Source organism: Mytilus galloprovincialis, chromosome 6 (assembly GCF_965363235.1).
Source record: "Mytilus galloprovincialis chromosome 6, xbMytGall1.hap1.1, whole genome shotgun sequence".
Lineage (NCBI taxonomy): Eukaryota > Metazoa > Mollusca > Bivalvia > Mytilida > Mytilidae > Mytilus > Mytilus galloprovincialis.
Window position 1 is genome coordinate 46,680,683 of NC_134843.1, and position 15,201 is coordinate 46,695,883.

General features: G+C 32.4%; 1 protein-coding gene across 1 annotated transcript in view; it reads left to right on the top strand.

The window, feature by feature from the left end:
* Positions 1–15,201, top strand: part of LOC143079719 (GPI-anchor transamidase component PIGT-like) — a 131,674-nt gene that overhangs the window by 76,001 nt on the left and 40,472 nt on the right. The window contains exons 4-5 of the mRNA XM_076255260.1: positions 7,968–8,054; positions 14,436–14,523. Coding sequence (XP_076111375.1) covers positions 7,968–8,054; positions 14,436–14,523 — 175 coding nt within the window. The remainder of the gene's footprint in view (positions 1–7,967; positions 8,055–14,435; positions 14,524–15,201) is intronic.

The following is a 15,201-nucleotide window of genomic DNA, read 5'->3' on the forward strand; positions in this document are numbered from 1 at the left end:
AATGGTTAACAACTTTAGTCTTTAGGACTTGCACACATTCAAAATGGTAGAATATAATTCAGTGTACTTACCAAAAGATATGCTCCTAAATCTAACAGTCAATGCAAGTCATCAGAGAATAAGTCTGCACTATTCGATGTCAAGAACTATTTGGAACTATTTAATCTACGTCCAATATAAATTTTGCATTTTGTTCAGGAGAGAAGACATCTTTGTTTGTTGCCTGCATATCCATTGCAAGTTCAAATTTTCAATGTGTTGGGGGTTGTATGAGGAGTTATCTGATTTCTTTTAAAAGAGCCCCAATTGAATACTGTTATTTACCTATATCATGAATATTTTATATATATTTTAATAAAAGATTATCCATTAATTGTTTATTTACCATTTTTATGTTTTAAGTAATAATAATTGCACAAAAATGTATAAATCAATGTGCTACCCTACATTTGGCCTCAAACTGTATGGTCATATCACTTCCTGTCTTCTACACAAAGACTAATGAAAAACATATGGCATTTCTTTCACTGGCTCACATGTCTAATTGATAATAAAGAATTAATGTATGTAATTTGTGTGTACATTTTTTCCATGACTTTCCATCTCAAAAATATTCTAAGTTAAGATTCTATAATTTTTCGATGTTAAACATATTCTAAGTCAAGATTCCATCCTCTTTTCCATCTCTAAAATATTCTAAATCCACTTTCCATCCTCTTTTCCATCTACAAAGTTTTATTAGTCTACTTTTCATCCCATTTTCCATCAAAAAAGTATTTTTTTCCATGGAATTCCATGGAAAGTTTTCCATCTTATCATGGAAAATGATGGAATAAGTAACACATATAAGTTTTCCATCTACAAAGTTTTATTAGTCTAATTTCCATCCCATTTTCCATCAAAAAAGTATTTTTTCCATGGAATTCCATGGAAGGTTTTCCATCTTATCATGGAAAATGATGGAATAAGTAACGCATATAAGTTTTCCATCAGTGATGGAATGTTTTTCCCTGAAATTCCATGGAAATCCATGGAAAAAAAAACGAAATTTCCATCATTTTCCATCATTTTTTCATGAAAAAAGTTGAACTGCATGGAAAATCTAGGGATGGGATAGTAGAGGGGCATTACGTTTTCTGGTCTGTGCGTCCGTTTGTCTGTCCGTTCGTCCGTCCGTTCGTCCGTCCGTCTGTCCGTTCGTCCGTCTGTCCCGCTCCAGGTTAAAGTTTTTGGTCAAGGTAGATTTTGATGAAGTTGAAGTCCAATCAACTTCAAACTTAGTACACATGTTCCCTATGATATGATCTTTCTAATTTTAATGCCAAATTAGAGTTTTTACCCCAATTTCACGGTCCACTGAACATGGAAAATGATAGTGCGAGTGGGGCATTCGTGTACTGAGGACACATTCTTGTTGGTCCTGTTTTCAAATTGGTCTAAATTAAGGTCCAAAGGGTCCAAAATTAAACTTAGTTTGATTTTAACTAAAATTGAATCCTTGGGGTTCTTTGATATGCTGAATCTAAAAATGTACTTAGATTTTTTATTATTGGCCCAGTTTTCAAGTTGGTCGAAATCAGGGTCCAAAATTAAACTTTGTTTGATTTCATCAAAAATTGAATAATTGGGGTTCTTTGATATGCCGAATCTAACTATGTATGTAGATTCTTAATTTTTGGTCCCGTTTTCAAATTGGTCTACATTAAGGTCCAAAGGGTCCAAAATTAAACTTTATTTGATTTTAACAAAAATTGAATCCTTGGGGTTCTTTGATATGCTGAATTTAAAAATGTACTTAGATTTTTTATTATTGGCCCAGTTTTCAAGTTGGTCCAAATCGGGGTCCAAATTAAAATTTGTTTGATTTCATCAAAAATTGAATAATTGGGGTTCTTTGATATGCCAAATCTAACTGTGTATGTAGATTCTTAATTTTTAGTCCCGTTTTCAAATTGGTCTACATTAAAGTCCAAAGGGTCCAAAATTAAACTAAGTTTGATTTTAATAAAAATTGAATTCTTGGGCTTTTTTGATATGCTGAATCTAAACATGTACTTAGATTTTTGATTATGGGCCCAGTTTTCAAGTTGGTTCAAATCAGGATCCAAAATTATTATATTAAGTATTGTGCAATACTAGCAAGAAATTTTCAATTGCACAGTATTCAGCAATAATAAGAAATCTTCAATTGCACAGTATTGTGCAATAGCAAATATTTTTAATTGCACAGTATTGCGCAATAGCAAGAAATATCTAATTGCACAATATTGTGCAATAGCAAGAAATTTTCAATTGATTGGAGTTATCTTTCTTTGTCCAGAATAGTAGTTGAATCAACTTAAATTCATTGTTTTATATAATAAACAATGTATATTCACTTTTACTACCAACTGATAAATTAAAACAATCTTTACCATTCAGTGATAAGAAGCACCTTTTGTTACATTTTAATATTTTATGATGTATTTAAAGAGTAGTTATTGTTGCAAACTCCATTAGAAAATTTGAATTGAGATCAGTTTTGGAAAAAGGGAAAGGGGGATGTGAAAAAAAATGCGAGGGGGGGGGAGGGGGGGGGGGCTTTAAATTTTTCTCATTTCAGAGTTCATAAATAAAAAGAAAATTTCTTCAAAAACATTTTTTTGAGTGGATTAATATTCAACAGCATAGTGAATTGCTCAAAGGCAAACAAAATATTTTAAGTTCATTAGACCACATTCATTCTGTGTCAGAAACCTATGCTGTGTCAACTATTTAATCACAATCCAAATTTAGAGCTGAATCCAGCTTGAATGTTGTGTCCATACTTGCCACAACCGTTCAGGGTTCAACCTCTATGGTTGTATAAAGCTGCACCCTGCGGAGCATCTGGTTCTGTTTAGTATGAAATTCATATTAAGATCCATTTTGTTACATCTTGTGATCAATTTATTTGGCAATCGCCAATAGCAGTCACCAGGGTTTAAGAACATCAGTTGTTCGACCTGTTAGTCAAATGTGTTTTGTTAAAATATACTTTTCCACTTTTTTGATCTTTTGGAAAATGTTGTTTTTGCTGTATTTAGACCCTTCTACAAAGAAATTTGTTTTACATGCATATGTATAAAAATTGCGGTTTTTATCCTCCGCAATCATAGGTTTGAAAGTAGTTTTCAATTTAGACTTGTTTATATTTTTTCATTTGGGCTTGTATCATATTTTCCCTCCAGTTTATATGATCCATTCATCCTACTTTGACTCTTTAAATTCAAGAGTCTATCCTAAATTGAGATAAATTATATGGCCTTCCAAATACCGTTTCGATCCCTAAACATCACTGAAGAGACATTTATTCTGGTGTACGAACAAAAAAATAAATTTTTTGCACCTCATGTTTGTGGTATAACATCTTTGCTGCAAGTTTATTGCTTTTCTGTTTAGTATAAAATTAAGGTCCATTTTGTTACATCTAGTGATCAATTTATTTGTCAATTGTCAATGGCAGTCAGTAGGATTTAAGAACATCAGTTGTTTGACCTGTTAGTCAAATGCATTTTGTTAAAATAAACTTTTTCACTTTTTTGGTCTTTTGGAAAATGTTGTTTGTGCTGTATTTAGACCCTTCTACAACGAAATTTGTTTTACATGCACACGTATAAAAATTGCAGTTTTTATACGACCGCATTGGTCGTATATTGGTATCACATTGTCGTCGTCGTCGTTGTCGTCCGAAGCACTCTAGCTTTAGTAAAAGTAAATAATAATCCCACCGAATAAGGGGCCAAAAGTAAACTTTGTATGATTTCATCAAAAAATGTATTATTGGGGTTCTTTGATATGCCAAATCTAACCGTGTATTCAGATTCTTAATTTTTGGTCGTGTTTTTATACGACCGCAAAAATTTTAATTTTTTGGTCGTATATTGCTATCACGTTGGGATCGTCGTCGTCGTCTGCGTCGTCGTTGTTGTCCGAATACTGTTAGTTTTCGCACTCTAACTTTAGTAAAAGTGAATAGAAATCAATGAAATTTTAACACAAGGTTTATGACCACAAAAGGAAGGTAGGGATTGATTTTGGGAGTTTTGGTCCCAACAGTTAAGGAATTAGGGGCCAAAAAGGGCCCAAATAAGCATTTTCTTGGTTTTCGCACTATAACTTTAGTTTAAGTGAATAGAAATCTATGAAATTTTGACACAAGGTTTATGACCACAAAAGGAAGGTTGGGACTGATTTTGGGAGTTTTGGTTCCAACAGTTTAGGAATTAAGGGCCAAAAAAGGGCCCAAATAAGCATTATTCTTGGTTTTCGCACAATAACTTTAGTATAAGTAAATAGAAATCAATTAAATTTTAACACAAGGTTTATGACCACAAAAAGAAGGTTCGGATTGATTTTTGGAGTTGAGGTCACAACAGTTTATGAATTAGGGGCCAAAAAGGGGCCCAAATAAGCATTATTTTTGGTTTTTGCACCATAACTTTAGTATAAGTAAATAGAAATCTATGAAATTTAAACACAAGGTTTATGACCATAAAAGGAAGGTTGGGTCCTAACAGTTTAGGAATAAGGGGCCCAAAGGGTCGTTAATTGAACTTTGTGTGATTTCATCAAAAATTGAATAATTGGGGTTCTTTGATATGCCGAATCTAACTATGTATGTAGATTCTTAATTTTTGGTCCCGTTTTCAAATTGGTCTACATTAAGGTCCAAAGGGTCCAAAATTAAACTTAGTTTGATTTTAACAAAAATTGAATCCTTGGGGTTCTTTGATATGCTGAATTTAAAAATGTACTTAGATTTTTAATTATTGGCCTAGTTTTCAAGTTGGTCCAAATGGGGGTCCAAAATTAAACTTTGTTTGATTTCATCAAAAATTGAGTAAATGGGTTCTTTGATATGCCAAATCTAACTGTGTATGTAGATTCTTAATTTTTGGTCCAGTTTTCAAATTGGTCTACATTAAGGTCCAAAGGGTCCAAAATTAAACTAAGTTTGATTTTAACAAAAAATAAATTCTTGGGCTTATTTGATATGCTTTATCTAAATATGTACTTTGATTTTTGATTATGGGCCCAGTTTTCAAGTTGGTCCAAATCAGGATTCCATATCAAGTATTGTGCAATAGCAAGAAATTTTCAATTTCACAGTATTGCACAATAGCAAGAAATATCTAATTGCACAATATTGTGCAATAGCAATTAATTTTCAATTGGAGTTATCTTTCTTTGTATAGAATAGTAGTTGATAATATATGTTGGAAATTTGCCAGACATGACTATGATGTCATTTTCTATTTCTATTTGCCAATAACTTTATGTAAATAACTTCATTGGAAATTTGCCAATATAAAATGTTGCTGATGAAGCTTTTTTTCCTTATCTTATCTAAAATGTTTTTAGATAATGTATGTTGGACATTTGCCAGACATGACTATGATGTCATTTTCTATTTTTATTTGCCAATAACTTTATGTAAATAACTTCATTGGAAATTTTCCAATATAAAATGTTGCTGATGAAGTTTTTTTTATTGTTTTATACAATAAACAATGTATATTCACTTTTACTACCAACCAATCTTTACCATTCAGTGATAACAAGCACTTTATTTTACATTTTAATATTTTATGATGTATTTAAAAGAGTTGTTATTGTTGCAAACTCCATCAGAAATTTGAATTGATATCAGTTTTGGAAAAAGGGAAACGGGGATGTGAAAAAAAAGGGGGGGGGGGTTAAATTTCTCATTTCAGATTTCATAAACAAAAAGAAAATTTCTTCAAACATTTTTTTGAGAGGATTAATATTCAACAGCATAGTGAATTGCTCAAAGGCAAAAAAAAAAACTTTTAAGTTCATTAGACCACATTCATTCTGTGTCAGAAACCTATGCTGTGTTAACTATTTAATTTTAGATTTAAAAAGTTTGAAGAAATCTTTAATTGATTTGTAAAATCTTGACATTTGTTTTGTGTAAAAAAAAAAACATGTAATGTCAAAAATTTGATCACAATCCAAATTCAGAGCTGTATCACGCTTGAATGTTTTGTCCATACTTGCCCCAACTGTTCAGGGTTCGACCTCTGCGGTCGTATAAAGCTGCGCCCTGCGGAGCACCTGGTTAAATTTGTCTACATTAAAGTCCAAAGGGTCCAAAATTAAACTTAGCTTGATTTTAACAAAAAATGAATTCTTGGGGTTCTTTGATATGCTGAATCTAAACATGTACTTAGATTTTTGATTATGGGCCCAGTTTTCAAGTTGGTCCAAATCTGGGTCCAAAATTATATTAAGTATTGTGCAATAGCAAGAAATTTTCAATTGCACAGTATTCGGCAATAGCAAGAAATCTTCAATTGCACAGTATTGTGCAATATCAAGAAATCTTCAATTGCACAGTATTGTGCAATAGCAAGAAATTTTCAATTGCGCAGTATTGGGCAATAGCAAGATATATCTAATTGCACAATATTGTGCAATAGCAAGAAATTTTCAATTGCACAGTTTTGCGCAATAGCAAGAAATATTCAATTGCACAGTATTGTCCCGTTTTCAAATTGGTCTACATTAAGGTCCATTTAGGGTCAAAAATTAAACTTTGTTTGATTTCAACTAAAATTGAAGATATGGGGTTCTTCAATGTGCTGAATCTAGCCATGTATTTAGATTATTAATATTTAAGCCCAGTTATCAAATTGGTCCACATTGAGGTCTAAAGGGTCTAAAATTGAACATTATTTGATTTCATCAAAAATTGAATTCTTGGGGTTTTATGATATGCTGAATCTAACCATGTATTTAGATTTTGGATATTGGACCATCTATAATACTAAAATTACGAGGTCCAATTTGTCAGCCGTCATCGGGTAAAAACGACAAATCAAAGAATTCAACTCTATATATAACTAATATACTGGACAATGGTGTAGATTAAAAATTACACTACTCCAGACCCTTTTGTTTTCCACATAATTAATATTGCCAATAATTAACAAGTTCTGGGTCTAATCCGATACCGATACCAATAGTATATTCACCTGTTAGCTATTACCTTATCTGTACGTTCCGCATTTGACAGGCGCACCACCAAACGGTGTATTTAGGATTTTGCTATATACACGGGTCATAATCAAAGGGCTGACACTACTATATTCAATCATTGTCAAATTGTTCCCTATTGTAGCTTTATTCAGCAATCAGCAAGACTTTCTAAGATTATTTCTTATTAGAAAATACCCCATTCCTGGATAGCCTGGACCTTTTGTTTCCAAATAAATAATATTCCAATAATTGATAAGTTCCAGGTCGACGGGTTTAAACAGAAAGATTTGAAAGCAGAGAAAACTGTGTATCTTATAATCGACATGACTTTATCAGATGACAATACCAATTACTAAAATAAGGCTTAGGCATAGTTATATACTTTAATTCAGTCACGGACCCGCGATATCACGGGTGTGTACTTGTAATAGGTAAATGTTCAATTTAAAATTTATAAGTTTTTAAGTTAAAGTACTTAGACCAAATTCATTCTGTGTCAGAAACCTATGTTGTGTCAACTATTTAATCACAATCCAAATTCAGAGCTGTATCAAGCTTAAATGTTGTGTCCATACTTGCCCCAACTGTTCAGGGTTCGACCTCTGCGGTCGTATAAAACTTTGACCAGCAGAGTATCTGGTTATCCAACGCAGTCTTAGGTTTAAAAGTAGTTTTCAATTTAGACTTGTTTAAATATATAGTAATATAGTTTCAACTAATGTCTAGTTTCAATTTCAGAATACTGTTAATTCAGAAACTATTGCGTTTATTATTGCATTTTTTTTAAATTTTTGCACTATTGAGAAAAATCCTACATAGTTCATATAAAATTTTTCAAAATGCGAGTTTAAATTTTTGCCATCATAACACTGTCACATTTTTCGTAACAATGAAAACAATGCAATAATTTCTGAATTGACAGTACCATTTTAATCTCTTTCTAGGTTGGGTTATCAAGTCTTTTCCATACAGCTAAGTTGTATGATTCATCATATCATTCAATAGGCATTCATGTCAGACCTATATGTCTGGTAAGTAGTTTATACATGGGATTTGAACCAAACTTGCTTATATATCGAAAGCTCTTTTTTAATAGCCTAGGTGGTCAAGTGGTTTAGCGCGTGGGAGATTGTGCAACACGATTTGGTGTAACGATATCTCAGTAGCATGAGTTTGAATCCCATCGAGGGAAGAACAAAAATTTTGCTAACTCAGTCTTTGTGTAATGAAGAAAATTAAAAGTTAAAAATATCAATGCATCATAAATTTGATAAAATATTATACAATGTAACAAAGTCAATCACATAGCTTCAAAAATCAAAAATGTTTAAATTAAACTTGCTTTTGAAATAAAGACAAAGACTGACAGTTAAAAAAATCTGAGATTTTATTCTAATGTATACATAACAATAGACTGTCACTGCCTGCTTTTAGAAATAATTACAACTACATATAAAAAAGAAGATGTGGTATCATTGCCAATGAGACAACTGTCCACAAGAGACCAAAATGACACAGAAATTAACAACTATAGGTTACCGTACGGCCTTCAGCAATGAGCAAAGCCCGTACCGCATACATAGTCAGCTATAAAAGGCCCCGACTCCGAAATGTCAATGTAAAACAATTCAAATGAATAAACTAACCACCTTATTTATATAAAGATATGCACAAAAATCAAAGATATGCACAAAAATCAAATATATAACACATAAACAAAAAACAACCACTGAATCCTGACTTGGAACAGGCACATACATACATAATGTGGCGGGGTCCCAACCCTCCACTAACCTGGGTCAGTGGTAAAGCAGAACATAAGAACAAACATGTTTAGAATTTAGATATGTTTTAAAAACTTTTGTTGATCAGGAATGTCCCCTTGAACAAACTGTAGGGAAATTGTGAACTAAATTTCTGGATCCCATGAAAGAATCTTTTTATCATAAGGGCCACCCAGTCAAGTCATACAATAACTGCCAATCATGCCATAGTCCTTTAAAATCTGAAAAAGATGTAGCTAGTTATACACATTCTTGGTCCAATTTGCTTTTACAGAAAATAAGGTTGATTTTAATAATGTGCAAACGTGACTAATGCCCCCAAAATCCTAGCTTAAACCCTGATTACATGAGATATAAGGCATGAAGATGGAATTGTTACAGATCAGCTGAATTATCTATTATAAAGGATCCTACAAATTAATGTAAGATACAGTCACAGAAATAATTATATTCATAAGCACATCTGAACCAGTGACAACTCTACAACAGATTTATCCATTGGATCACCAGCAGAGATGGGGATACAAGGCTGACAATATATTCTGTATATATAATTCGTCTAAACTTTAGCCCAAAAATGTTAGATCTGTAAATAATATATATATATATATATTATGTAGATATAAAAAACAGAAGATGTGGTATGATTGCAATTTAGACAATTATACAAAAAAAAGGATGTATTGTTGATTTTTATACGACCGCAAAAATTGAAATTTTTTGGTCGTATGTTGGTATCACGTTGGCGTCGTCGTTGTCTGAAGACATTTGGTTTTCGCACTCATACTTTAATAAAAGTAAATAGAAATTTATGAAATTTAAACACAAAGTTAATGACCATAAAAGGAAGGTTGGGATTAATTTTGGGTGTTTTGGTCCCAACAGTTTAGGAATTAGGGGCCAAAAAGGGCCCAAATAAGCATTTTTCTTGGTTTTCGCACAATAACTTTAGTATAAGTAAACAGAAATCTATGAAATTTAAAAATAAAGTCTATGACCACAAAAGGAAGGTTGGGATTGATATTGGGAGTTTTAGTCCCAACAGTTTAGGAATAAGGGGGCCAAAAACAGGTCCCAAATAAGCATTTTTCTTGGTTTTTGCACATAAATTTAGTATAAATTAATAGAAATCTATGAAATTTTAACATAAGGTCTATGACCACAAAAGGAAGGTTGGGATTGATTTTGGGAGTTTTGGTCCCAACGAATTAGGGGCCAAAAGGGTCCAAAATTTAACTTTGTTTGATTTCATTAAAAATGAATTATTGGGGATCTTTGATATGCCTAATCTAACCGTGTATTCAAATTCTTAATTTTTGGTCCTGTTTTCAAATTGGTCTACATTAAGGTCCAAAGGGTCCAAAATTAAACTTGGCTTGATTTTAACAAAAATTGAATTCTTTGGGTTCTTTGATATGCTGAATCTAAACATGTACTTAGATTTTTGATAATGGGCCCAGTTTTCAAATTGGTCCAAATCAGGGTCCAAAATTATTATATTAAGTATTGTGCAATAGCAAGAAATTTTCAATTGCACAGTATTCCGTAATATCAAGAAATCTTCAATTGCACAGTATTGTGCCATAGCAAGAAATTTTCAATTGCATAGTATTGCGCAATGGCAAGAAATCTTTAATGGCACAGAATTGTGCAATAGCAAGGAATCTTCAATTGCACAGTATTGCGCAATAGCAAGAAATATCTTATTGCACACTATTGCACAATAGCAAGAAATTTTCAATTGCACAGTTTTGCGCAATAGCAAGAAATATTCAATTGCACAGTATTGTCCCGTTTTCAAATTGGTCTACATTAAGGTCCAAAGGGTCAAAAATTAAACTTTGTTTGATTTTAATAAAAATTGAAGATATGGGGTTCTTCAATATGCTGAATCTTACCATGTATTTAGATTTTTAATATTTGGGCCCGGTTATCAAATTGGTCCACATTGAGGTCTAAAGAGTCTAAAATTTAACATTATTTGATTTCACCTAAAATTGAATTCTTGGGGTTCTATGATATGCTGAATCTAACCATGTATTTAGATTTTGGATATTGGACAATAATAAGTAAATGTCCAATTTAAAAATTTTAAGTTCACATTCATTCTGTGTCAGAAACCTATGTTGTGTCAACTATTTAATCACAATCCAAATTCAGAGCTGTATCAAGCTTAAATGTTGTGTCCATACTTGCCCCAACTGTTCAGGGTGCAACCTCTGCGGTTGTATAAAGCTGCGACCTGTGGAGCATCTGGTTGTAGTTTTCAATCAATAACTTGTGTTTAAGTGGATGAATCTCTCTGAAATTATACCACAAGTTTCAATACCATTAAGGGATGGTTAGTAATGACTTTGGGGGGGGGGGGGGGTGTTCTTAAAATGTTTTGGAATTAGGGGCAACAAAAGGGGAATTAGGGGCCAAAAAAGGGGGAAACTAGGTTTTTCTGATCAATGAACAATTAAGACAATTCAAAAGCAGTGTAATGGAAGTAAATCATAAACAGTTAACATACAATGTTTGGTTTGTGCAGATTTACCTCTCTTACACTTCTTGTAAATAATGTATAAGGAAATTTCAGGTATTGGACTTTTTTTCAAAAAAAGGGAGGTGGTAGTAGTTTTCAATTTTTTTCTCCAAATTTCTCAAATTCCAAATTTTTAAAAAGTTTGAAGTTGAAATCTTAAATTGCACAATATTGCATAATAGATTTGTAAGATCTTGAAATTTGTTTAGTGTCAGAAACTCATATAATGTCAAGAATATGATCACAATCCAAATTCAGATCTGTATCAAGCTTGAATGTTGTGTCCATACTTGCCCCAACTGTTCAGGGTTCAATCTCTGCGGTCTTATAAAGCTGCGCCCTGCGGAGCACCTGGTTCTCGTTTCCAGAAAATATCTTGTGGAACGGTGTATGGATATCTCTGAAATTAAACAAGAAGGTTCCATAGCAGAAAGGGATGGTTAGGATTTGCTTTGGGATGTTATGGCTCAAACTGTTTAGGAATTAGGGACAAAAAAAGATGGAATAAAACAAGGGTGTCCTGGTTCATGGACAACTACTTTTAAGATAAAAGTTTAATTTGGTTTACTCCACTTTTTTTGAATTATTAAATGGGTAATTATGATTGCAAACTGCATTGGAAATTTGAATTGAGATTTTGACCAAATCTTAAGGGAAAGGATTGGGTTTTTTTTTAAAGGGAGAGGGGAGGGAGAGTGAAAAAAAAAATAGGGGAGGGGGGGGCTAAAAAGAAATTTTTGAGGAGACATTTTTTTCTTAATATTTCAAAAATTAAATTAAAAATTTTTATTATTTTTTTTTGCCAAAAAAAGGCAGGGGTAGGGGTAAAAAAAATTAGGTGGAGATTTATTTTTTTTGTGTTGGGGGAGGGTGGGTGGGTTCAACTCTCAACAGCATAGATTATTGCACAAAAAGAAATAAAAGGACGGGTAATTTTTATATTAATATTTTTTTTGTGTTGGGGGGGGGGGGGGGGGGAATGAATCCTCTACCTTGTCCAAAACAGTTGTTTGAATAATTTACATCTTCATCAGCCATACATGCATTTAAGAGAAGTTGGCATCTGTTTGATCTGCTTGAAGATTGCTTGATCATACCTTATTCAGGCTGTGGCAGTTTCAATTTAAACTTTTTGGTTTTGTTATACAATTTTTCAAATTCTGTTACATATATACTCCTCCATTTAACTAACCTTACTCCGCCAGTTTATGTTTTTGACAAATGTCACAAAACATGGCATTTAGCATACTGTCAAATCTTAACCATAAAAACAGTTGTAACCACTTTTGACTAAAGCTTCTAGCATTTTTAGCAGATTTCGAATTTTGATCGGAATCGTCACGTTTACGTTTGCCCATGATGGCAGATTTATAAAGTTCATATTCAGACGAAGTCTTTATAAGAGTCAGAGATTGTCATGATTGGATATTATTCTTTATGATTTTAATTGTAAAAACATTTTTTTAATATGAAAACAAGAATAGAGAACGCCCCTCTTATTCATTGGACAAGTCAGCTTGGTATACACAAACGAAGCTTTTCTTGGTGTTTTTACTATATATTTCAATTAATTTTCCCCTTTATAGTACCCCAGTAACTAACACACTGTACAGTGTCAAATAAATAATATATATCTAATATCATACTTATTCATTTATAAATATACTTATTTGAAGAATAACTTTTAAATATCAGGAAACTTTGTTAAACTGAATGCTCATTTAAAATGATATCTATAAAGCGTAATTAAATAGCTAGGATGTTGTTCCGTACACGCTTACATATTTGACCTGGTTACCTGATCACCTTTATGTACATTGTTATGCATCATTAGTTCTATTGATAAAGACAAGCTAAGGACACCTCATCAAAGGTAACAAACCTGTAATCAGTGAATGATTTATGGCTTCAATATAACTTATTGAAGGGATAATTGTTTGACAGCTTGTTGTTATTTAAATAAAAGAAAACGTGTTTTTTCTACTTTTTATTGATGTACACAAGCTAAAGACCAAGCCGTACATTTATGTATCCAGAGAATTAGACTGAGACACTTTAAAGAATCTTAAATTTGCTGTATCTGTTGTAATAAACCCAATTATGACCGAAATATCTTTGTGAAATAGTATGCCCAAGCGGACATGTCCAAAGCCCCAAACGGACATTTTTAATGATCGATAGTTGGTCAAAATTGAAATGACCGTTTTATGAAAAATGCCTTGAATAACTAAAAGTGGCAAACCAATTCTATTTGACCGTTTGAGGCTGAGAGCAGCCGGACTTTTTATGAAAGTTTCGGTCATGACCGGAATATAGGACCGTTTTGGAAGCCTTGCAGTCCGCCTCTAAACTTAAGTCACTTAACACTTTATCTCAAATAGAATTTAATCCTTCTTCAGGGAGTGACAATGCTATCTCTATAGCCATCTTTTTGTCTAGATCAGTCAAGCCCTTCCATGCTTTCATTTCATAAACCCATCAGCTATTCAGTTACTGTTCAGTAAATACATGTGATACTTTATAGTTGACTGATGCTGCAATCCACAGTATACTTGGCTAATCTACAATACACTTCGCTAAACTACAATACACTAAGCTAATCTACACTAAGATGGTTGTCACTTAACTACACTAGAGATCACAACCCTGAAATAAGTTTATACACTACAACAATGTAATTTCCCTACAAAAGTGTCACTTTCTTATCTGTTTTCTTCAAAATTGGATGAATTCACATTCTGCTGCCATGTAAAACTTGGTTGGTTAAGAATATATTATAACTCCAGCTCCTATGGAGATAAAAGTAAACATAACATAGATATATAAATATAACAGTGTGAGCTTAATAACTTGAGCAAAGAAAATTACCTACCTGGGTAAGTAATTGTTTCTGGGGAGATCCCGGCGGGAATTAACCTATCTGATGAATTATTTAATTAGGTGATTATAATTTGAATTTTAAAGGCCAAACACATCAACCTTAAATTTGACAATCATTATATTGTAAGAAATAAGTGTTTAAACAAGTATTCATTGATTTTTTTTTTATTAAATTTAAGACCTTTAAAAGTGTTATTTACAAAATTTTATGTCTTCTGCAGGAACCAAAATGTTCTTCAGCATCAGTTGAACTCAAGCAGACATTGAGTGTTGTCTTTGACAAATCCTCCTCAGAAGTTGGAAAACAAGGTTTGTTTTATTATAGATTTGACCTTATATTAGTTGTCTGAGTAGAAATGTATAAAGAATCCCTACATCAAATCAATTGGGAAGAATTTACGCAATCACATGCCAGTATAGTTGGATGTTCAAAGATTATTTTTATGCCCCAATTATTGTCATTATGTTTTCTGGTCTCTGTGTCTGTTCATCCTTCCGTTAGTACGTTTGTTTGTCCATTTGTCTGTCCCATTTCAGGTTAAAGTTTTTGGTCAAGGAAGTTTTTGATGAAGTTGAAGTGCTATCAACTTGAAAATTGATGCACATGTTTCTTAAGATATTATCTTTTTAATTTTAATGCAAAATTAGAGTTTTGACCTCAATTACCCCAATTACATGGTCCACTGAACATAGAAAATGATATGTCGCCACAAAAGACAATAACACAGCATTGTATTGGTTTATTAGGTCGACAGGTTTGGACAACAAGAGTGCTGTCTTCAGGACAAATATATAGTTGAAAAAAAACCAGTGAAGTACATATTTTGCGGTTATTGCGGTTAACAAAAGTTATGTTGCAATAATGGTTGTTATGACGACTTTATCCATAAAAATAGAAAGTGTGAGAGAAAATAAAAATAGTTAAGATGAATAGAAAATGATAGTGTGATTGGGGCATCCATGTACAATGGACACATTCTTCTTTTA